The following is a 25,453-nucleotide window of genomic DNA, read 5'->3' on the forward strand; positions in this document are numbered from 1 at the left end:
ATTGTTAAAAACAATCCAATATATCGACAGATATTTTCCTTCTTTCAAACACATAAACAGAGTTCCCTAACATTTGTTATGCATAGTTATTTATTTACTTATTTATGCGAGACTCTGTGATGTTAACGGGGTATTTGCAGCTATGGTGAACAAAATGAGCATTTATTGGCTGTTACAAATGTAGACGTGGATATTTGCAAATACCCAAAATATAGCTCAATTATAACAAATAAAAAAAACTAATACTGAGCCAAAAAATTGTTACACATGCAATAATCACGAAGACATAAAAGAGGAAACCATATTCCCCCCTCTGTTTTAGTGCACATGAGCTGAATTAAAAGTGTGCCGCTGTATTCAGAGACTCACCCTGAACCATCAGGTCTTTGAGGACTTCCTGCAGTTTGTGCAGGACGGGTACAGACACCTGATACTGGACGGGTTCCTGATGAGGAGCCTGGCACTGTCCAAACAAACCATCTGCACAGAAAGAGATTCTACTGTTGCCAAACATGACAGCAACCACAAAACTCCACATATCAACACACCATAAAAAATGTTTGTGCATTTTTAAAGCAGGAGCCATAAGGTGGTTTGTTTGTCTGTCAGCAAAGATCTACTAAACTGAACTTACTGAAGAGGCAGGGCAATGGAAGAACCCATGAAAAATGAAACCAGCAGTTCTTCAATGTCCGCGTCAGCATGGCTCCAAAAGCCAGTCAATCCCCATAGACTCAATAAATTAATTCAATTCAGCTTTATTTATATACCACCAAATCAGAACAACAGTCTCCTCTATGTTCTTTGGCTTGTAAGGCAAAGACCCTACAATGACACAGATGTAAACCCAGCAATCAGTTGCCCCCTATGAGCAAGCACTTGGTGACAATGGGAAGGGAAAACTCCATTATAAAGGAACAGCCAAAAGTAGCTTTACAGCATGGATTACTGTGAGAGCCAATGTTGGCTGTTTTGCCCAAATATGTTCACTTCTAGCCCTAAAAACCCCTACCATGGTGACTAATATAAAGGTGAAATTTTGTGGGCTCCTTCCCGTCACATAGTCCAGTTTGGTACCCATGGACCAGAGGACTGACCTGCTGACCATTAAAAAGAATGTAGGTTTAAGGTACTTCAGCATTGCTTGTCCGTTCACACCCAGAAGCTACATCGGGTTAAACATTCTTTCAATGCTTCAGCATTTTGCAATTTTCTCACTTCAGATTTCTTAGCTTGTGTTTTTCTCAGCTGGGTTTGTTTTGAGCCCTCAGGGCCACCGTACTTTGCAGTTTAAATGCTGTTTTCTTTCCTTGTAGAAGAAGAATGAGAAGAACAAAAACAAGCAACTGCTCTGAGTTTACCAGGACAGCAGCAGCAGTATGAGTGCTCATCAATAATTTACACTACACATGCTGTATGTAATGCATGTAAACACGAACACAGCACATGCACACACACGTGTACACACAAACACACACTTGGCTTCATACACACACACTCACTGTGGTGGTGGTTTTGTGTGTGAGTGTGGGCTGTGGTGAGTCATCACCTCTGTCTCCATCTCACACACACACACAAGGGAGACACACGGTCGTCAGGCAAGTGATGTCACTGTTGTCATAGAGACGGCTCTCAGCCAATCGACCTGCGATTGGCTGGGAGCCGTCTGACGGAGGGAGACCTCGTTTACTCTTTTCCTCTTGCATTACTCTGTTTATCTTCATCTCTTTCTCCATCTTGACGTCGCTTCCCTCACTTCCTGTAAATCTTATTGCCCAACTGACGCAGCTCATAGAAAAATAATTTTTACACTCATCCTTCAGCACAACACTGACAAACATCCATCAGCTGCTCAAATTGAACGGTGACATCTGCAGAGGTGCAGGCAGTTACATGGGTGAAGTTTTTTCTTTTTTAAGATTACAGATGTTACAAGATAAGAAGTGTAACACAAGTTACAAATACTTAAAGCTACAAAAGATGTCTTTGTCTTACACAGTCCTGAATCACATTTAGTAAACTCAAAATGCACAACTACAGATGTTTAAGTGCAGTGAAATGTTCTCTCCCATTGAAGCTTTTAAACAAACATGATCAAAGCTTTAAAGCAGTCTGTCTATTTTTAGAGTCTTGAAACACTTTTCTTTGATTTCATCACTACAGAGACTGAAAACATATTGCAGATGTTTAAGGACACAAATCTGCATTCAAGCTTTTCCGTCCATCCTTTTTCTACCACTTATCCAGGTTGTGGGGGCAGCAGCCTAATCAGAACAGAGGCTTTCCAAGTCCAGCCAGGAGATGCAATTATTGATCTCTGGCTTTCATCCTGTCTCCCCTTCCTCACCCCCAACCAGTTGCAGTACGGTTGGAGCAGATGACCGTCCCTCCCTGAGCCTGGTTCTCCTTATATGTTTCTTCCTGTTAAAATGGAGTTTTCCTTCCAACTGTCGCCAAGTGCTTGCGCAAAGGGGGGAATTTGATTGTCTGGGTTATTGTAGGGTGTTTACATCACTATATAAAGTGACTTGAAATGACTGTTGTTGTGATTTGGTGCCATATAAATAAAATTGAAATGGATTGAATTAATCCAGCCTGTCCTTGGGCCTGCTCTAGGTCTCGTCCTTTACCAGCACAAGTCCCTACTGTCATCTCCACACTCTTTCCTTTCCTTCTCTCTCGCTACCTCCTAACGTGCACAGTTTCCACCAGCACAGCACTGAAAGCGGTCATTATTAATCCATGTCCTGACTGATGACCCGGTATGGAAATCTCATTCTTGACAATCTGCATGTTTGATTTGACTTTGATTTGATGTCGGTCGCCCTTCATGAAACAGCCACCCTCATTTATGCAGCCACTTAACCAGAACTAGTTAGGATTATACTGGCTTGGAGTTGCTGTGAAAACTCAGACAGCAAATGAATACAGCTTCTATTGTTTTTTGGCGAGACTGCAGCTTGTTTTATTTACACACAGCAGAAGTTGCACACAGTGTGTCTTTTTCCATCCATCCACTCTCGCTTATGCAATCCAGGACAAGTGTCTGAAAGGCAGCGGCCACTCCGGACAGATCGCCAGTTCAGAATCACCAGTTAACCTAACAAACCTTTCTTTTCAGGTACACACGAAGAACCCAGGCAGACTGACATTGGATTCAAACCCAGGACCGGGACTTTGTTAAGGACAATTAAACAACCCAGGGTGCGCTAATGCTAATGCACTGACAACATTCAACCCTATTTTTAGTCTTTCAGTCTGCATCACTTTATTACTTTACTGCGAAATATTTTCATCTGACCTCATAAGAAAAACTCAAAATGACCTTTTCATGAATGAAATCTAGAGAACGTGTGTGTGTGTGTGTGTGTGTTATTCAAGCATTTTAGCCCAGATTAGAAATGATTAAAGCTTTTAAAGATGTCTTTTTGTACACTCTAAATACTGCACGTCTATGGACACAGAAATGATCATTTTTATGCATAAGAAAATATTGTGAGCACAGTTTGGGTGAAGATTCGTTTTGAGGCATGGATATGTGATGGAAAGCACACAAAATGGGCAGTGTGCAAAATTCAGTCTGGCCATTTCTGCACAGATTACAGATGCCTTCTGCAATCCTTTTACCTCAGAATGGAGCTAAACCTGTTTTATTCAAACCCTCCAGATGGTGAACACAAACTGTAGGTGTTTAATAAAGACACACCAAATGGGTTATTTTGTTCATTTTTAACTATTTTATGCATCTTCACAAGAAAAAGCACCAAAATGAAACCACTGGGGTGAGTCACTTTTGATGTATTCAGAAATAATTTTGTGCATCTTCATGAAGTCTGGAAATGTGTGTTTACAGATGCTTAAGCACATAAAATGGGCTGTTTTTAAAATGCAGTCTGGGTGTTTTCCTCTTATACATGATGACACAGGCTGAAATAATTACATCTTCAAAAAAAGGACCTTCAAAGTGGGTGTTTTTTTTTGAAGACTCCTACATTTTTGATGAATCTTAATGTTGTAAGACTACAAATGGTCAGACACACAAAATGAGAGGATTTTTGAATGAAGTTTGGTAGCAAATTGATTCGTAATCATTATTCCAAACTGCAAATGTTGAAGGACATAAAAAATGAAAATCATTAAGCAGTCTAGAATAACTTTAAACATGTTTAAATCCATCAGATTTGTTCTTTTTTCCCCCCAAAGGTCTTGAAATTATTTCAATTACGTGAATATTCAGTTCAGATGTGCCAGGCTGAGAAAACGAGCTGTGTGTTCTCACAAAGCCTCGTTCTTGGATTCATCAAATGTTTGGCACGGCATGTTCCACCTCAAGGTAAAAACAAGGAACAAAACATCCTCAGGGAGGAAGGGGTAACATGCCATCAATAATGCAGGCGCCCCTTTCAGGTGCACGCCCGTGTGCCTGCTCTCGTAATGACAACCTCAAAACGTTTGAAAAGGCATGGAGGAAACAGGAAACCCAGCGAGCGATTATAAGCAGAGCCGTCAAAGGCGTGACATCTGATGGGCTCCAGGCTGCGTGATGGACAGGGGACGTGCCAGAGCTTCCTGAAGCGTGCCGCGGTAACGGGAGCCTGCTGGGATCACTCACTTTCACTCAATTTACTATTCCCATTAAGCTGCATTCAGGTTATCGTAAATATGAGCTCCCTACTGAGGAGGAAGTTTGAGCTCTAATTTAACTCGTGGAAAAAACTGGATGTTTAAAGGGTCAGGTAACCCAAGCAGAAGAATTAAAAAGAATTATGAAAATAAATAAATAAATATAGACTGGCCACTGCCACGATGGTTTGTCCTGGTAAACATGCCTTTTATCTGAGTTTCATTACAAAAATTAATGATGTACTTTAGGGAATATTCTGATTGTTTATTAACAATTTAATACTCTAAGTATTCTTTTTATTCTTTTTATTAGTAGCAGTATTTATAGTATCCAAAATGTTCCTTTAATAGGATTGTATCTGATGACTTAAAGTTGGACTTTCAATACCGTGTAGGCGACCATGGATCACTGATTATGTTCATGGATGCATGTAAACTCCCGTCCCCAAGAAATAGCAGATCTGTGAGCGTAGCTTTGAAATGCCACCAGTTTACATCAGCGACCCAGAATGCAATGCAAAATAACAGCAGCCTTCGCGGGTCAAGTTATGTATTAAGAATTTAAAAACTTTGAAACGATGAAAACATTAAGACCTACAAGCTGAAACAGTCTAGCTTCATTTTTAACTAAAACAAGACTGGGTTTGTAGTTTTAAATTTGTAGTGTCTGAGTTTAAAGTAAAGGAACTTATTTAGTATTCACAGTATTCATGTTGAAAGTGGAAGTACAATAATACTCTACATTAAGATAAAGTGAAAGTGCTGAAAGTGAAAACACAGCACCGTAAATAGAAATATGAATCTCAAACTGCAGAACAGCAGCTTTGACCTGAAATCAATCTTTTACGTATAAGAGAACGAGTTTGTTACTTCTTCATAATGTTGCACAGTTTTGATTTATGGGATAACAACTGGAAATACAGTGACCTGATATAAGTAAAAGATTTCATCACCTGTTGGTTTCTCAAAGAGTCAAAGTTAGTGTTCTGGCCACCAGAGAGCATGGAGTGCTAAGTTATCAGTGAAGGCTAATTAACTTGGTTAGTGAGCTGGATTCATAGACTATATTGATACAATGCTTGGACACAGATAACAGCTAATTGGTGCGACATGTTCATCCATTATCTTATCTGAAGGTGAGCAGGTGTTCCACGCTCCCCAGGAACTCTTGCCACTTCCACACAAGACAGTATGTATATATAATGTCTCCAGTAGGTTCTTCTGGATCTATCAGTGGCCGTGCCTCAGCATTGCTCTAAATACAGATCAATAAAATTCTACCATTTCACTCACCAAAACAGCAGCACAGAGATTTTGGACCGTCTGTATCAACAAGCAGACAGCGAGAAGCTACAGCCGCCTGTGTCAACACTCACCTGTCAATCAAAGAGTGACTTTAAGCCTTAATAAAATTCAAAGTGGAGGATTATAAGTAATCTTTTAAAAAAATCACCCAGTGCAATGTTGCTATGAAGAAAGAATGTATCCAAACCTGTTTCCTGTAAAGTTGGACAATTTAACATGGGGGTCTATGGGGGTTGACTCACTTTAGGTGGTGGCCTCAAGTGGCTGTTAGAGGACCTGCAGTTTTTTGGTACTTCTGCATTTTCCAGCCCAGCTTGAAGATGATGAGATATTGCAGTGAAATTTTGCCCCAACTCCACATCGTCCAGACTTTTGTGATAAACCCTTTTGAACCAAAGAGCTGCAAAACCTATGAAACTCCATTTATATGAATATAAAGCACCTTGAGGCAACTGCTGTTGTGATTTGGCGCTATATAAATAAAAAGAATTGAACAGAACAGTAACTGATCTAACGGGTGTAAGGTGTTGTATGAACTTGGATTAAAGAGCTGATACTCACCATCATTGCACAGCTGATCTCTGGGACACAGCTTCTTCTCAAACAAGCAACCTGCAGACACAAATTTAGAAGATGCATAAGAATTCAAAGACAACCAGCCTATAAAACTGACTATTTCTGTCAGTTCTTCACGTTTTCCTAACCTTTGATGGCTGTTTCAAGACTTTAAGAACCCTTAAATAGGGTTATCAGTTCCAGTTTGTCACACTACAAGCAAAAAGACAAACATGAACTCATTTGCGTTTCTGTAAAACTCTTTTTTTTTTCTTTTTAATTGCAGGACTCAAACAGAGCCAGAAATGAGGCAGGGAAACCCCCTGGGACAGAGAGCTACATTGTGTTGGACATCAATATTGTGTTGCTAAGAGTCCGGATGGATCTGTGTGCATGTGTGTACGTTACAGTTGACCTTTTCCCGGGCTTAATCTGTTGCGAGGCAGTAAACAGCTGCAGACGTGAAGCTACTCGCTCTGCTCTGTTTATTTATGTGTTTGAGTTGGATATTCATTAAGGATTTATATAATCCTCTATACAGTACCCATTTATAACTTGAGAAAATGCACATTGTCATGCAGCGTACTGCCTGCGTGCCCACCAACTTAGCTTCCACCGTCTGAGCTGTCAGGACAAATAAAAATTCAGACTTTAATAGCTTTCTCAGCTCTCGAGTGACAAAATGAAACTTCCAATGTCAGAAACGGCATTCAAAATCCCACAGACGTTTGCAGCAGCTCTGATAAACACAAAGCCTTAGAACAGGGTATGGCACGTGGGTCGGTTCAGATAAGAATAGCAGAGTTATTTTCCATCAGCCCAAAAAGTTTGTGACCTAATTGTCATTAGAGGTCGGGTAGATTAGCGGCAAAGCTTCTGCAATTGCTTCTTTCATATAGGCTTTTTGTTTTTTTGTTCAGTGCTCACAAATTAAACATTTAACCTTCATTTTTAACTCATATTTTGTCAGCATCAGTAGACTGCATTGAGTTGTAAATACAAATGGCTTAAGCCACAGCCTTAAAGCTACATTCTTCCTAATGTCCAGCAGGGGGCGACTCATGTGGTGTGATTAAAGAAAAAGCCTGTAAGAAAATGGGCAAACTTCTCCCTTGATCTATGGCTTCATCAAACATTTTACTGCTGAGATAAAAGTCTCAGTTGCAAGTTTTGAGGTTAATTTTTTACAGTGCTATGTTTATATTGTAAACTGTGATTAATATAAAAAAATAGCAAATAAGTTTTGAAACCAATAAGAAATTTTTGCGAGTTATGATGTGTGCAGATCTCAGCCTCCTTAGACATGCATGCAGTAGGAGGCCCAGTCACACCGGCTACTGCTGCTTTAATACATCGTTCCAATAAATGGCAAACAACCAAAGCTGCACATACAAATGCACATCTGCAAGCCACTTTGTGAGCCCACGCCATATATATTTCTACAGATAACAGCATCAAATAACATCAATCTTTTCTGGTGTTGTTGAACTACTTATTTTCTTTTTTTGTGTTTCAAGCTTCTGGTGTTTCCTGGTGGGAGTGTTTTTGCATCTAGCAGAGAAGACGACTGCCCACTGTGGTATTTCTGTTTTTGCTACGACTTGAGGCCAATGCCGGAGGAAACAAAAAAAAATACCATCTATAAGGAGGATGTCAGTATCACACAGCAGGAAAGCGACAATGAAACTGTGCAAAAGGACCCTTTAGGTAAATGTCAGTGTTATTTTGCTATTTTCTTAAATCCCAAGGCTTTTCTTCTGCTTCACCTTTAATCTATACAAAGTCCGCCTGAGTATTGACTACATGACGACACAAACAAGCCACCTCTGCAGCAGATATCACAGAGGGAATCTCCATTAAAGCAGAAATCTGACACAGGGCTAAACATAGAGCGGAGAGATCTCCATCCGTCCATCCATCTGTTCGCCACCCCTCTGACCAAACTCCACACTGATGACTAATCTCTGCTTTGTCCTTTCTCCACCACCCACACACCCATCCATCCATTCATCCATCCATAACCTCCTTTCGACTGTTTCATGAAGATTTCAGTCACTCAATCAGCGCCTCTGAAATGCGACGTTGCTGGCTAATAAGAAGGAATTTCAGTGTAATTAAGTCTGTAATGAGCAGAGTGATGGATGCACTGTCAAAAATCTCCACCCTGACCAGTTTGTTTAGTTTCATGTGAGGAAATTAAATTTAGTAAAAAACAACAACAATAACAACAACAACAAAAATCAAAAATCAAATCAGCTTAAAATGAGAGAAGAATAAGAAATCCACACAGAGGAGAAACCAGAACAAGAGAATAAATTAAACTATGAATTAATCATCCAGAATGGGTGGCTGATTGCCATCATTGATATGGAAGTATTAAAAAGATAAATAAATGAACTTTCAAAGTAAGTCAAACTTTTTAAAAGAGGGGATGTTTTTTAGCTTTCGTGCATCAGAAAATCCTCTTTATTTATTTTTTTACAAATGATTTGTTGATGCTTATTTCACAACATTATTTTTGCTTGTTGAGGTTTTGTTTCAAATACACAGGTAATACTATTCTTTTTAAAAAAAGACATGCTCTATTATCATTAGCTGAATACACAGACAATGAGTTAACCATAAAATACTCCTACCGAACTGAAAATTTGTAGTACTACAAAGTCTGGATTGACTTTGCTCGCGAATTGCTGGTAACGCTCTAGATGCTAAGTAGCCAGCAGGTTAATAATTACAGTGAAGGTTAGAGACACTCAACACTGCAAAAGCCTCCATCCACTTAAAGCTGCGGTAGGAAGAAACACAGCACTAAAACTTCTTGGTTACGGCAAAAATCATAATCACCATTGCCTTAGTCAATACTACATACAATCTTAAAACGTGTTTTTACAGTAGATTTTCTTGTGTCTTACTGTGCTCTGGAAAAGTCTTGAGCCACCCCTCATTTATTTGTTAGGAAAACAGGAAATAGGTACTGCATTTTATTGAAACATGTGCAAACATACATGGGAGTACAGTATATAAGAGTTCTTTCTCCCCACTGTCGCCAACTGTTTCTCGTATGGTCTTATTCATATTGAATAAGTATAATATTGAATAATATTGACTGAATATTGAATTCAATATTGAATATTGAATAATAATGAATATTGAATAATATTCATAATGAATAAGACCATATTCATATGGTCTTATTCATTCGTATGGTCTTATTCGTTGCTCGTATGGGATCGTCTGATTGTTGGGGTTTTGTCTGTGTTATTGTAGGTTCTTTACTCCAAAGTACAGAGCATTTTGAGATGACTCTTGCTGTGAGCTGGTACTGTTTAAATAAAACTAAAGTGAGGTGAAATATCCATGAAATTATGTTATGTCATGTGTGCCTAAAACGTTATGTGTGGAGAAGGCCGACATGAAGACAAACTTGAACAAAAAACAAGCCTTTTATTGGGCTGAAATTAAAGGCCAAAAGGAAAGCATAAATAGAAATACTGGAATAAATAAGATAAAAATGATAAATCCAAATAAACAAGAGGAGCTTCAACAATTATCTTGATAAGAGTAAAAAGGAAGGCATGATGGTCTATACAGCATAGACTGAAAAACAGGAGGGAAATGAGACAAAATGAAAGTAATTCCTCTCAGGTGATGGTGGGTAGCCCCAGAGGTAAACCTTATAGAAAACAAGCAAGAAAATAGCCATTTATAGTAAAACAGGCAATAAACAAAAGACAGCTAACACTACAGACAGCACAAATCCTGATGGGTAGAGCCACAGCACTATTTGTGTTTTTCCTGCTGTTACAGGAAAAATGATTCTATGTTTCTTTACCTTCTTTTAAATGTACAAAGATGCCTTTTGTCTGCCCTCTGCCTATGGTTAGATTAGTTTAGAATTATCTTTTTAGACTTTCCCAGCAAACACATCTTGTTTCTGGGACATATTGTTTTAGATTGTTTTATCTTCCCTAGCTCTCTGCTGACGAGACTAGCACCATATATGGAGTTGTTTTATTTTATCTGTTTATTATTTTCTTATCCTGTTCTCACTGTCTTTCCTATAAAAATTACCAAGCCACTGTGCATGGGGTGAGTTGTTCTTAGCAGCTCACCCGTGTACACGTTTGATAAAGAAAGTAACTTTGTCTCATTGTGTCTTTATTTCTCCTGGGTCTTTTACAGAGTTTTCCCCCAACACCTGCAATGAATAGTATTCAGCTGACTCTTCTGATACAGTGATCGCTGTTTTTACACAGGTGACTTTAGAAAAATGTCTTACTTGTGTTTCTGTTTATAGAAACAGGCACTAGGTAATATCTCGCCTCCATCTATTTTATTCTGCTCGCTTACGGCCAATCTGTTTCTTTTTTATTAGAAGCAGAAATTTCTTAGTTCTCTGTTTCATCTCGATCACTTTCTAGCTCGCTCTGTGGCTCAGCCATCGCTCTCTCCCTTTCACTGACGCATCATCTCTGTGGACTTCATCAGTGGCACAATAAACCAAAGAGGGAAAAAAAGATCGATCGATTCTTTTGTTTTTCATCTCCTTTTTTATTTGTACTACTGCTGTTTCATATGGCTTAAAAAACGTGTACTCCTTGTAGGTTAAGCAGTGAGAGTTGAGCCCCACCCATGGCCCGTTCAGCAGCATCTCCTGCCTGGAATCAGAAGGGTGGAGCCAAGTTTAATTACAAATGCAAATCAAATTGAAAGCACTGCACAAAACAGACAGATGAATAAGGTGATATAACAGAAGGCTAAACTAGAGTCAAGTGTGGAAAAACTGCAGGACGCTTATTTGGAAAACAGGTGGATGAACAATCTTTGATGGCAAGCATAGCAACTAGTGACATAGCAACTTGTAAAAAGCTTCATGGCCAAGTAAGGCTTGTTCCCTCTTTATTCCATGACAAACTGAGGAAATACAAGACCTGGATTATTAGAAAACTGCACTGTAGATGGGCATCTCAGCAAACCATTCAATGCTGATTAACTGCCGGATGAATGTTTTTTCTCAATGTCTCATCTTCGTTTGAGAAAAAAGGCCCAAAATGTTAGAAAGGTGACATTAATCTCTGTTGGACATAAAATGATCTTTATTGATTCAAGCAAAATAAAACAAAGCATTCACACCTGTGAACAAGAGATCTGACAAAGAATTTACCCCTCTGAGCTCTGAGGCCTATTTCTTCATTTCTGACTGACTGACACTGAACTACACCTAAAGTTTATAAAGGTGATTATAATCAGGAGAACTGTGAGGAAGATTAACTCTAACAGATGATTTTCTATAAACTGGTTCTTATATAGTGCCTTTTTACTCCACTGAGCACTCAAAGCACTCACTTGCCTCATTAGCCCATTCATACAAGCACTTTTTTCTATGCGCAAATGCTTCTTATCCAACATTCACACACCAATGGATGCATCGGAGAGCAACTTGGGGTTAGTATCTTGCCCAAGAATATTAACTGGAAAGTTGTCAGTAACATGATTGGGTATAAAAAGAGCATCTTAGAGAGGCAGAGTTTCTCAGAAGTAAAGATAGGCAGAGGTTCACCAAAACAAACAAAACAAAAACAAAAATCTTGGAACAGGAAATTTTGGAGCAGCTTGCACATCTGGAAAGGCACCATCAATGCTGAAAGGTATAAACATATGTTCCCGTCCAGTCAATGTCTTTTTTAGAGAAGGTCTTACATATCTCACCAAGACAATACTTAGCAACCTTCTACAGGGTGGGCCATTTATATGGATACACCGTAATAAAATGGGAATGGTTGGTGATATTAAAGTCCTGTTTGTGGCACATTAGTATATGTGAGGGGGCAAACTCCTCAAGATGGGTGGTGACCATGGTGGCCATTTAGAAGTCGGCCATCTTGGATACAACTTTTGTTTTTTCAATAGGAAGAGGGCCATGTGACACATCAAACTTATTGGTAATGTCACAAGAAAAACAATGGTGTGCTTGGTTTCAACGTAACTTTATTCTTTCATGAGTTATTTACAAGTTTCTGACCACTTATAAAATGTGTTCAATGTGCTGGCCATTGTGTTGGATTGTCAATGCAACCTTCTTCTTTCACTCTTCACACACTGATAGCAACACCGCAGGAGAAATGCCAGCACAGGCATCCAGTATCCGTAGTTTCAGGTGCTGCACATCTCGTATCTTCACACCATAGACAAATGCCTTCAGATGACCCCAAAGATAAAAGTCTAAGGGGGTCAGATCGGGAGACCTTGGGGGCCATTCAACTGGCCCACGATGACCAATCCCCTTTCCAGGAAACTGTTCATCTAGGAATGCTCGGACCTGGCACCCATAATGTGGTGGTGCTCCATCTTGCTGGAAAAACTCAGGGAACGTGCCAGCTTCAGTGCATAAAGAGGGAAACACATCATCGTGTAGCAATTTCAAATATCCAGTGGCCTTGAGGTTTCCATTGATGAAGAATGGACCCACTATCGTTGTACCCAATATACCACACCAAACCATCACTTTTGTTGTTCCAACAGTCTTGGAGGGATCCATCCAATGTGGGTTAGTGTCAGACCAATAGCGGTGGTTTTGTTTGTTAACTTCACCATTCACATAAAAGTTTGCCTCATCACTGAACAAAATCTTCTGCATGAACTGAGGGTCCTGTTCCAATTTTTGTTTTGCCCATTCTGCAGATTCTGTGCGCCGATCTGGGTCATCCTCGTTGAGATGCTGCAGCAGCTGGAGTTTGTAAGGTTGCCATTTGTGAATGGCTAATATCTGCCGAAGGGATGTTCGACTAATGCCACTCTCCAGTGACATGCGACGAGTGCTACGCTGTGGACTCTTGTTGAATGAAGCTAGGACAGCCACTGATGTTTCTTCATTAGTGACAGTTTTCTTGCGTCCGCATTTTGGCAAATCCAACACTGAACCAGTTTCTTAGCAAGCAGTTTGCTAACTGTAGCATGGGAGATGGGTGGTCTCGTAGGGTATCTTGCATTGAAATCTGCTGCAATGACCCGGTTACTGCGTTCACCAGATATCAACACAATTTCGATCCGCTCCTCATGTGTTAACCTCTTCGACATGTCAATGGCTGTGAACAAAGAGAAACTTGTAAATAACTCATGAAAGAATAAAGTTACGTTGAAACCAAGCACACCATTGTTTTTCTTGTGACATTACCAATAAGTTCGATGTGTCACATGGCCCTCTTCCTATTGAAAAAACAAAAGTTGTATCCAAGATGGCCGACTTCTAAATGGCCACCATGGTCACCACCCATCTTGAGGAGTTTGCCCCCTCACATATACTAATGTGCCACAAACAGGACTTTAATATCACCAACCATTCCCATTTTATTATATAGTGTATCCATATAAATGGCCCACCCTGTAGAATTGACCTGCCTGCAGTCCAGCATAAACTGAGAATGTTTGGAGCATCATGAAATAAAAAAAAAAAGTGAGACCTAGGACTGTTGAGCAGCTAGAATCCTCAATTAAACAAGAATGGGACAACATTCCTCTCCCAAAAGTCCAGCAGCTGTTTCCCTGTCCCAACTTTATGAGATATATTGATGCCATTTAATTTTTTAAAAAGTCCTAATTTTCTTCTTAAAATTATACATTTTAAAAGTTTTCTGTGTTCTATTGTTAATAAAATATGGGTTCAAGAGATTTTCAGTCACTGCATTTTGGGTTTTTTTTTTACATTTACACGGCAGCCCAACTGTTTTGGAAACAGGTTTGTACGTTTCGTAGTTTCCCAGGCGCTTCTCTCCTTTAATCTATTCAGTGTCACGGTTCTGGGTCAGTTTGACCCAGTATTTTGAGTTGTTATGTTTTGGTGTGTTTTTTCATTATGGATTGTTTTCTTATTCTCTTGTAGCGCTTGTATTGGTGATGATGATGATGATGATTAGAGTTTCATGTTTCTGTTTATCCGTGTTTAAGGAATTGTGGTCCCATGTATTGTTTGAGAGCCATGTGTTATATTCTGCCTCTCAGTCTGCGTCTTTGTTTAGTGGTTTATTGTTTCATGTTTTATTTTGAAGGATTGTGTCTTATGTTAGTATGTCCAGCTTTGCTCCCCTGTCTCGTTAGCCCTAATCTCTCCCAGCTGTGTCTCCCTCCTGTTTTCCATTCCCTTGATCTTGCCCCAAGTGGAGGAGTTCAAGTATCTCGGGGTCTTGTTCGCGAGTGATGGGAGAAGGGAGCCGGAGATCGACAGACGGATTGGGGCTGCAGCTGCAGTAATGCAGACGCTGCACCGGTCCGTCGTGGTGAAGAGGGAGCTGAGTGTAAAAGCGAAGCTCTCAATTCACCGGTCGATCTACGTCCCTACCCTCACCTATGGCCACGAGCTGTGGGTAGTGACTGAAAGAATGAGATCGCAGATACAAGCGGCAGAAATGAGCTTCCTCCGAAGGGTGGCTGGCCTCTCCCTTAGAGATAGGGTGAGAAGTTCTGCCATCCGGGAGGGGCTCGGAGTAGAGCAGCTGCTGCTCCACATCGAAAGGAGCCAGCTGAGGTGGTTCGGGCATCTGACAAGGATGCCCCCTGGGCGCCTCCTGGGTGAGGTGTTCCAGGCATGTCCCACCGGGAGGAGGCCCCGGGGCAGACCCAGGACACGTTGGAGAGATTATATCTCTCGGCTGGTATTCCCCCGGATAAGCTGGAGGAGGTGGCTGGGGAGAGGGAGGTCTGGGCCTCTTTGCTTAGGCTGCTGCCCCCGTGACCCGGCCTCGGATAAAGCGGATGAAGATGGATGGATGATTACTGCCGTGTGTATATAAGCCCTGTGTTTCCTTTGTTTTCTGTTGCGTCGTTAACGGCTGTTCATCCTCATATCACCCTGTGTGGTCTGTTTGCCTGCTTGCTAGTTTATTTGCATTCCAGGCTAGTTAGTTCTTTGTTCAGTCTGCAATCCCACAATAAAGCTGAGGGTTTTGAGTTCACCAGTTCCTCTGTGAGTCCTGCTCTTGAGTCCACCTTTCCTGCCTGCCTTCACACAGCCATGACAGAACGACGCGACCATAACCTGGACCCAGCGGGCTCATCCCGGGAGAGCGATCTCACCCGCATCATGGGCTTAAAAAAGTGGATTTCCCACACGAAGGATACTAAGGCAATGGCGATCGGATTAAACGCTATTGGAGCAATCCTCGAGGGAAATCCCCATCTTTGCCAACTTAAAGGATTTATGGGTGTAATGAACGAGTTGCACGAAGCCTGGGAGGTTCTTCAAGCTCAGGAGCTAGCAGCCTTTGCTCGCTCACAGTACTCCATGCCAAGGCCTCAGCAGCAGCAGCAACAGCAACAGCGGACGGAGTTCACTGTGAAGCAGCGTAAGCTCCCTGCGACGCAGCAGCAGAACGCGGAGCTGTCTGCAACGCCACAGCGGTCGCCACAGCAGGATGTCAATCCCTTGCCGCTGCCACAGAATGATCTACTGACTCCGGTCTGCTCCTACTATCGCTCACCTGCGTCTTTGCTGGCAGCAATGTGGTCGGGGAATGAGGAGCTGGCCCCAACCACTCCGCTGTTACCGGTCTCCTCTACACTCTCCACTCCTGCCTCCAAGAGAAAGCGGCGTACACGCCGCCAGCATTTCACCCCTCAGCCGGATTCCAGAGCCTCTGAGCCGCCGGTGGTGAGTGAGAAAGACTCTCTCTGTTCACTTTCTGAGCCTAGAGGTCAGCAGGTGCGCCAGAAGCCGTGCGCCTACTGGTTCTGCCCTGTGTGTTCCAGGGGCCCCTGTGCCTACTGGTCCTGTGACTGCACCTGCTGGAGGGCCCAAGGAGCCCGTCCAGCCACCAGCAGCTTCATCCTCGCCTGGTCCAGCTTCAGCTTCATCTGCCTCGCCTGGTCCAGCTTCACCCTCGCCTGCAGCTGCAGCGTCACCCGCAGCTGCAGCGTCACCCGCAGCTGCAGCAGCCTCATCACCCGCTTCGCCTGCAGCAGCAGCTTCTTCAGCTTCACCTGGCCCTGCAGTTGTTGCACCGCCGACCAAGGTACGTCCAGTACCTCAGCATTGCTGGCCACTTTCTGGGCCACCAGCCGGACGTCATCACCGTCGCGGGAGACCTCCGGATTGGCTTCGTCTGCATCGTTGCCGTCCGCATGGTCAGCCCCCTGAACTGTTTGCCCGTCGCCGCCGTCCGCACGGTCGGCCCCCAGAACTGTTTGCTTGCCCGTTGCCGCCGCAGCCTTTCGCACGGTCGGCCTCCGGAACTGAACTGTTTTGGCCTCCTGCGCTGTCGGCCTACGGGTCGGCCCCCTGAACTGTTTGTTGGGTTTAGTTTTTCTTGACCATCGGGGGTTTTAGTTTGTTTTTGGACTCTGTCCGTCCTTGTTTTCTGTTTGGTGACATTTCTTCTTTTTGTTGTTGTCCTGTCTGGAGCCAGCCCTTGGGGGGGGGGGGGGGGGGGGGTACTGTCAGGGTTCTGGGTCAGTTTGACCCAGAATTTTGAGTTATGTTTTGGTGTGTTTTTTCATTATGGATTGTTTTCTTATTCTCTTGTAGCGCTTGTATTGATGATGATGATGATTAGAGTTTCATGTTTCTGTTTATCCGTGTTTAAGGAATTGTGGTCCCATGTATTGTTTGAGAGCCATGTGTTATATTCTGCCTCTCAGTCTGCGTCTTTGTTTAGTGGTTTATTGTTTCCTGTTTTATTTTGAAGGATTGTGTCTTATGTTAGTGTGTCCGGCTTTGCTCCCCTGTCTCGTTAGCCCTAATCTCTCCCAGCTGTGTCTCCCTCCTGTTTTCCATTCCCTTGATTACTGCCGTGTGTGTATATAAGCCCTGTGTTTCCTTTGTTTTCTGTCGCGTCGTTAATGTCTGTTCATCCTCATACCACCCTGTGTGGTCTGTTTGCCTGCCTGCTAGTTTATTTGCATTCCAGGCTAGTTAGTTCTTTGTTCAGTCTGCAATCCCAAATAAAGCCGAGGGTTTTGAGTTCACCTGTGCCTCCGTGAGTCCTGCTCTTGGGTCCACCTTTCCTGCCTGCCTTCACACAGCCATTCAGAATTTATCTTAAAATTTTACTCACTTAAATTGGACTTAAATCTCAGCTTCAGCTTAAAGACTTTGACTTTTACTAAATTATGCTCTAAATACTATAAGCATACTATAAATTTAACCATTCCTGGAGGTGTAAGGTGAGAACATGGCTCATCATGGAGGGTGTGATGTAGCATAACTTAAGCAGCAAGGAAGGTGATAAGTAAATAGCATTAGCAGACAATTGAAGTTCTTTTTAAGCATACTTTATTGCTAGCATCTCCCTTTTACCATAAAACAATCAATCAGGCATGCAAAAATCCCACTGGCTTTATACAAGACTTTGCCCACACCTGACCTCGTTAGCCCCTACCATTGAACAAAATAGGTCAAACCAAATAATACAATTCTAAACAAAGAACAGGAATAAAGTCATGCATGAAACTGACAAACTCATTTACTCAACTAAATGGTTTGTAAAGTAAAACACTGCATACAATATAACTCAAAAGGCTACTTTAAAGAAAACAAACAATACTATACAAAATGAAAAACCCTCCATTTGGTTACACCCAGTGATCCAATCATTGACCTCATGACCCTATATAAACAGGAAGTAGTGGGCGGCCCTTCCCATACACCCGTCTCACATACAGGACCTGAATGCACAACATGGACACCATGGTAAGTATAACCAAAGCAACATAAAGAAACATAATTTACTAGACATGTGCCTGTAAACAAAAGAAAATTCAGATGATCTGATGGTTAGTAGTGTTTGCTTTAAAACACATGCATGGATGTAAAGAATGTAACTACTGCTACCACAAACAAAACCCGGGATATTGTGTGTTAAGAGAAGTTACACCAGCACTGTCTAAATTAAAGCATTATGGCTGACTGTAAAATAACAGAACACAGAATAACAATATACACAAGTGACAAATGGCAAATGAATTCTGTCCTAGCCACTTTGTCACAGATAAATCGCAGTAATAATACTAATTTCAAAGCAGCAGTAATTAGAAAAATCAACACAAAAATGCGGCTTCATATGAAAGGCTGTGGATCTACTGAACTCCAGCCTCTCATCACCATCGTCATCATCAGAGTGTCCATACTTTGCTTTTATCGTCCATTAGCCGGCTGTCAGACTGGATGAATTCAGTGTCGTTTTCATAATGGAGCTTCTGGCATTTGTGGCCGCTGCGGTGTGAGTGTGAACTCGTCCTCTGCTCTGCAGGCTGACGGGGTGGGATATTTAAGGTGGAATGAGTCAGCCTGGATGAAGCAGAGCAAACCTGAGGGCTGCTGCTTACCGGCAGCAGTGGAAGCCAGGTTGAGACCCTTCTTGGCTCCGTCGACCTGTGAACTTTTACACCGGCTCGCACTGATCACTCTGACTGGAGCTCGCGGCGCCGCATTTTAAAGGAAAGATTTACTGACAGTTTGAATAAAATCCAGTGAAAACAAGCAGAAAAATGCCTCCTTCTTACAAGCAGGGTGTGTGAAACAAAATCTGGCTCATATAGTTGGAAGAAAAATTATTCAACCCCTACTGCATATTAGCTTTATTGGTATAAATTACAATAATTGAGCTGTTTGTATGAATCCAATTACCTAAGAGTGGTTTAAATGTCTTTATTAAACCAATATTAAAAGGGTGTTTTTTCCCAAATTGAACATGATACTTTTACTGAATACTGCAGCCACAAAACTGCTTCAACCGAATTGACAAGTGTTATTAATCCTTTGCTGAGCTTCAACCTGCTCCAAACATGCTGGGTTGCCAGAACATCTATTGGCAGTGTTCCCTAGGAATTTCAGACCATTCCTCATTGGAAAAGGCTTCCAGTTCTGTCACATCCTTCTTCAAATCCAAACCAGAGACTTTCTATGCAAGATGTAAGTCATGCCTCCACAGTAGACACAATATTCCAGGGCTTCATCTGCAACCAGGTCTTGATGGATATCAAGGTAAGCTTGGGGTAAATCGACACTCAAGCTTGAGCCCTGATGGTGTGATGTTTTCTTCCAGAAGCTCATGTTGGGTGCTACATGACAGGAGCAAAGTGGCACTGAGCCAGCACCATGCTTCACTGCAGAGGGAAAGCTCTTCGTTCTTCCTCTTTCCAATATACTGCAGAGACACACAAAGCTATTGCAACACTTCACTGGCTTATCCAGATAGTTCACTTCTATTCAGTTTTATTCATGTAGCACCAAATCACAACAGCAGTCACCTCAACACACTTTATATTGTAAGTTAAAGACCCTATAATATTAGAGTGAAAACCCCAACAATCAGATGACCTTCTATGAGCAAGCACTTGACGAGACTGGGAAGAAAAAACTACCTTTTAACAGGAAGACATAGAGATCTTCAGCATGTAGTGAGCACCTTACTGTATGAACTGAAACCTGCTGCCACAGAGTCCAATTGAAAGTTTTTTTTTGTAGTATTTCTTGTAGTTTTGTAGTGATCTGCCAGTGATAACTTCCTCTCTCTGCCTAATTTGGGTGGTGCAGCCACAGTAACTCTGACTTTAAGTCTGCAAACTATAATTCCAGCAGTGTCTCTGAAAACATTCAGTGTCTTTGCTATTTTATTTCTTCTCTTGTTTGTGCAATGCACAGTTTTCTTCTAACTGTTTGAACCTCTTGTCTGTCAAATGCATATCCGGTTGTTCAGTGATGACGCGACGAATCCTACTTCCGGGTCTAAAGTAGTCTGCGTTTAATATGGCTTTTGTGTTGTTAACATGTTTAATGTTATGTATTTTCTTCTATTTGATCTCGAAAAGCTCCTAAAACAGTCAGTGATCCCTGTTGACCTCCCTCGGCTTTTATTACCATTAATCATTTATTTATTTAAGCTCAGTTTTTAAAACCTTAGGATGTAACTACAGCCCAGCCCATGCAGCAGTATATGAATGACTAACCTCGTATTGTGGATGGATTATCTCAGTTGTTCTCCTGGCTAAAGTTTGGTCCTTTTACAGCATCCTGCCATGCGATTACATTTGTTTCTGACCACCGAGAACACTCACGTTAACTTTTATCGAGTGGAAAAACAGTTAGCTTGTTTATATTATGCTAACATAGCTGTGTCGCTAGCGGTCACGTAGCACATCATTATATACCAGCTAGCCCAACTTCAGTAACCCTACAAACGTCACTGCTGTTTAGTTTTCTGTCTTCATTTATGCTGGAAGTGATAGCAGAGATGTACGTTTTAGTTTGTTTCCAAAACCCCGCAGTCAGGACATGCTATATTGTATTTAGATAGAAGCTAGCGAGCTAACTCCCTGCTAACTTCTAACTCCGTTAAATGTCATAAATTCCGTTTTCATGGATGCCTGGATGTTAAACTCAATTGTTACACCTGGTAGAGCAGAACGCTGATCATTTTATTAAAGATGAAAGACTTTAGACAGTTTTTCAACTCTCAGTAATGACATAGTGATCGTTTGATATATGGACCTGCAGCGGAGTTTAGACCCAGACACGGCTAGTGACGTCAGACTGAACAATCGGATAGAAGTACATTTAATACCATCCATCCATCCATCGTCTGCTGCTTATTCAGATCTGGATCATGGGGCTAACTGTGTAAACAGAGATGCCACTCCCAAGCTACCTCCTACAGCTGTTCTGGGGGGACACCGAAGCTTTATAATTAGGTGTAAATAATTAAAACCTTTACCACATGTGACATGCAGGAGTATATTTATGATTATCCGGTACTTTTTCATTACAAAAATACCCTTTTTTGTTACAGTTACGAAGCTACAGAGCTAAAATAACTGCCATTGTTTACTTTTTTAAATTACTAACAAAATGGAAGTAGAGTGAAAAATCTATCATCATGTTTATTTTCATACAGAGTACCTTTGTAATAATGTTGAAGTCCAGGCTCTGGGGAGGCCAATCCATGACTGATTGAGTTCCACTGTGTGTTTTTCTATCCAGGGATGATTTTACTGCACTGGCAGTGTTTAGGATCATTGTCAGGCTGAAAGATGAAGCTGTTGACAATCAGATGCTTTCCAGACGATGGATCAAAATGTCAAATCTCAAACTTGGATTCATCACCCCATCAGACTTGTTTCCACTGATTTTTCAGTCCAGTTCTTGTGTAATTTTCATACCTCAGCCTTTTCTTCCTGTTTCCTTTCCATAAGAAAGCTTCCTGACAGTCGCCCTTCCACTGAGACCATTTCTGATGATGCTTCAGTGAACAGTTGTTTTCTAAGGACACATTGCTCACCATGCTGATATATGCCAGGTTTTCAGCTAATAGCTCTTTGGGAATCAGATTGTCGGTGCAAAAATACCATCTTATGTCAAACTAGGAAATGGGAACAAATTACTTTTTTTTGACAGGCTGCTATTAACAAAGAGTCTAAAGATACAATTTAAATGGTCTGTTATGTGTAGACACAACATTGGTTAATCCCTTGAGTTGAGAAGGTGCCAGTTAATACACGCATGCTATAACATACACATTACGTTTTCTTTTCTAACTGAAGAAAGAGTCACTAACAACGAAATTTACATTTAAATCATAGCTCATTGCATCCATGCACAGCACCGCTCATCGTTGTCTACAAACTTTTTAGAAAAATCTATAAAACCACAACATAAATCCATCAACTCAACAGATCCCTTCAGGAACATCACACAGCATTTAGGATCTCTGCAGGGGTATGTGTCATGAGTCAAACTGCATGATGTCCTTTTCCTGGATTATGAGAAGATAAATAAGCCTGCGGACGGTGAGATGAGAAAGGTTTAACATTCTGTGCTGCTCTCTGCCCGCGGTGCTCAAACACTGCGTCGTGTTTAGTGCATCAAACAAACGGCGAGCTGTTGTAATTACAGCAAGCAGATGGAGCTGACGGAGGGGTTGGTTATGAGTCATAACTGTCAGAATGAGCTGCTTTTAAAGCTGCTTTATGTACAGATTTTATTTACGGTTCAGCGTCTACCTGACCCACATACTCCAGCACTAGTTTTGAAAATGTTTGAATGAAGCTTTCGGTTGTTATTCGTTTGTGATCAGACACAAAGAGGCCTGAGCTCAGGAACCCCAAAATGCTCCTACAAGAGCACATTTCAAGGACTTGTTTTTGTTTGGAGCCAATTTATGGACATCTGTCTATCTTTTAGGGGTGTCCATCATTTCTCTGGTCCTATTGAGTTTCCCAGTTGTCGACATCAGTGACGACAGATATGACAATGATTAAGTCAGAGACAACACGAAAAGCAGGCACTGGAGTGGAGGCGGGTTGCAAGGCGATTTGCAGTGACTGCACACAGGGTAAAGCAGCTTAATTGGCAGGTTTTTGAGTGGTTCTTAAATGAGAAGCACAGGAAGCAAGATTGGAACTTTACATCATCCATCCCGACCTATTCAAAGTTGGATCGTGGTGGCAGCAGGCTAAGCTGCTATTCCAGGCATTTTTGTTTTCAGCAACACCTTCCACTTCCTCCTAAGGGGTCTTGGGGTATTCTCAGACAAGGTGAGATATATAATCTCCTCATCGAGGTCTGAGCTGTGCCTGGAAAACCTCCAAAAGGAGGCTCCCAAGAGGCATTATAAATAAATCCCAGAACCACCTACACTGACTGATTCTGACACAAGTAGCAAAGGAGCAGCCTGAGCTCTTCACCCTGCTACATAAGGGAAAACCCGGTGAGCCTATGGAGGGAGCTCATTTCAGCCACAATCATTTGTATCCATAGTCACCACTCAGAGCTCGTGACCATTGGTTATGGTAGGAGCGCAGATTGACCAGTAAATCTAAAAACAACACCCACGCCTGCATTACCACAGATGAAGCCCTAATCTACCTGTCAACCTCCACCCGTCCATCACTAATGAATATGGCACATACCATTAGCAGCAGATAATGGGTGCTGTCTCACACTCACAAATATAAAATATTACCACGCAAACTATAATAGAATAGCCTTTATTGTCATTGTACAGAGTACAACGAAATTGGAGTGCCACTCCCTTGGTGCAAGTTTCAATAATAAATATAAATGTAAAATATAAAAAGTACAAAAAAAACAATCGTAAGTACTCAAACAATAGTATGTACAATATATACAGGATAGCAGCATTAATATAATGACAGTATGAATAGCAGCATAATATAATGACAGTGACGGTATGGAATAGGTTCAATTGTTTTTGTGCTTATTTACTACGGTGATAGCTCTGGGAAAGAAGCTATCCCTGAATCTGTTTGTCCTGGTTTTATGTGACCTGTACCGTCGGCCTGACGGTAATAGTTCAAACAGTTGGTTGCTGGGGTGAGAGTGGTCCTTGATGATATTGCCAGCTCTGCTGAGGTACCGAGAGTTTGCAGTGACCTCCAGGCTGGGCAGAGAGCAGCCAGTGATCTTCTGGGCTGTGTTGATGACCCTCTGCAGTACTTTCCTGTCTGCAGCTGAGCACCCTGCATACCATGTTGTTATGCCGTACGTTAGGATGCTCTCTATGGTGGCTCTGTAAAATGTCACCAGCAGCCTCTCCTCCAGGTTGTTCCTCCTGAGCACTCTCAGAAAGTGGAGACGCTGCTGGGCCTTTTTAACCACCGCCGTAGTATTTGCAGTCCAGGAGAGGTCATCAGATATCTGCACGCCCAGAAACCTCATGGAGTGTACCCTCTCTACACAGCTCCCGTGAATGTAAAGTGGGGCCGGGTCTGCTCTGCCCTTCCTGAAGTCCAAGATAAGTTCTTTAGTTTTCGTGGTGTTCAGTTGGAGGTTGTTAACTGAACACCACTCAGTCAGTCTGTTGACCTCATCTCTGTAGTCCGACTCATCCCCCCTTGAGATGAGTCCAACCACTGTGGTGTCATCCGCGAACTTTATGATGGTGTTTGAGAGATGGGTAGGGGAGCAGTCGGATGTGTAGAGCGTAAACAGGAGGGGACTCAAAACACATCCTTGTGGAGACCCGGTGCTGAGTGTGATGGTGCTGGACCGGTGGGGGCCGAGTCTGACAGACTGTGGTCTATTTGTCAGGAAGTCCTTGATCCAGAGGCAGATGGGGGTGGAGAGTCCCAGGTGAGACAGTTTCTGGACCAGGATCTCCGGGATGATATGATTGAATGCTGAGCTGAAGTCCAGAAAGAGCATTCTCACATAGCTTCCTCGGTGCTCCAGGTGACTCAGCGCAGTGTGGAGCGCTATGGTGATAGCGTCCTCGGTGGAACGATTTGTCCTGTAGGCAAATTGGTGGGGGTCCAGAGTGGGAGGCAGACCGGCCCTGATGTGCTGACAGACCAGTCTCTCAAAGCACTTCATCACTACAGGCGTAAGTGCAACAGGCCTGTAGTCATTTGGGCTGGCCACAGCTGTCTTCTTGGCGATGGGGATGATGGTGGAGGTTTTGAGGCAGGGCGGGACGGTGTTTGATGACAAGGAAAGGTTGAAGATTTTAGTGAAGACTCCGGTCAGTTCGTCAGCACATGCTCTGAGAACCTTTCCATGTATTCCATCAGGACCTGCCGCCTTCCTGGGATTCACTGACCTTAGAACACACCTCACTTGGTGCTCCCTAAGTGTTAGTGTGCCAGTGCTGGGGGCGGGTGGAAGTGGTGTGGCAGCTGAGGGCTTGGTCGTCTCAAAGCGGGCGAAGAAACGGTTTAGATCCTCAGCCAGTGAGGCATCAGTCCTAGATGTTGCCTGGTTATTGCTTCTGTAGTTGGTAATGTGATTGATCCCCTGCCACATTTTTCTGGGGTCGTTGTCAGCAAAGTGATCTTCAATCCTCCTCCTATAGGCAGCCTTAGCTTTCCTGATGCCTCTACTCAGGTCTGCCCTGGCCGCCCTATACGCAGCCCTGTCCCCTGACTTGAAGGCAGTGTTGCGGCTTTTTAGGAGGGATTGCACATAATAAATAAACACTCGGTTGATGTTACCCTCCCGTAACTGATAGAAGACGCTCCTGTCCAA

At 42.3% G+C, this 25,453-nt stretch overlaps 1 protein-coding gene and 1 long non-coding RNA gene across 4 annotated transcripts in view; one reads left to right on the forward strand and one right to left on the reverse strand.

The window, feature by feature from the left end:
* Nucleotides 1-25,453, reverse strand: part of ptprnb (protein tyrosine phosphatase receptor type Nb) — a 56,529-nt gene that overhangs the window by 28,459 nt on the left and 2,617 nt on the right. For all 3 annotated transcript variants that reach the window (XM_080297018.1, XM_026158534.2, XM_026158533.2), the window contains exons 2-3: nt 6,490-6,540; nt 370-480 (exon numbers count right to left, since the gene is read on the reverse strand). In XM_080297018.1, coding sequence (XP_080153144.1) covers nt 370-480; nt 6,490-6,540 — 162 coding nt within the window. The remainder of the gene's footprint in view (nt 1-369; nt 481-6,489; nt 6,541-25,453) is intronic.
* Nucleotides 17,670-18,961, forward strand: LOC145424124 (uncharacterized). Its single transcript, XR_013905093.1, has 2 exons — nt 17,670-18,163; nt 18,723-18,961. It is a non-coding gene; the product is annotated as an uncharacterized LOC145424124 (long non-coding RNA).

The sequence above is a fragment of the Astatotilapia calliptera genome, chromosome 23, assembly GCF_964374335.1.
Source record: "Astatotilapia calliptera chromosome 23, fAstCal68.1, whole genome shotgun sequence".
NCBI classification, from domain to species: Eukaryota; Metazoa; Chordata; class Actinopteri; order Cichliformes; family Cichlidae; genus Astatotilapia; species Astatotilapia calliptera.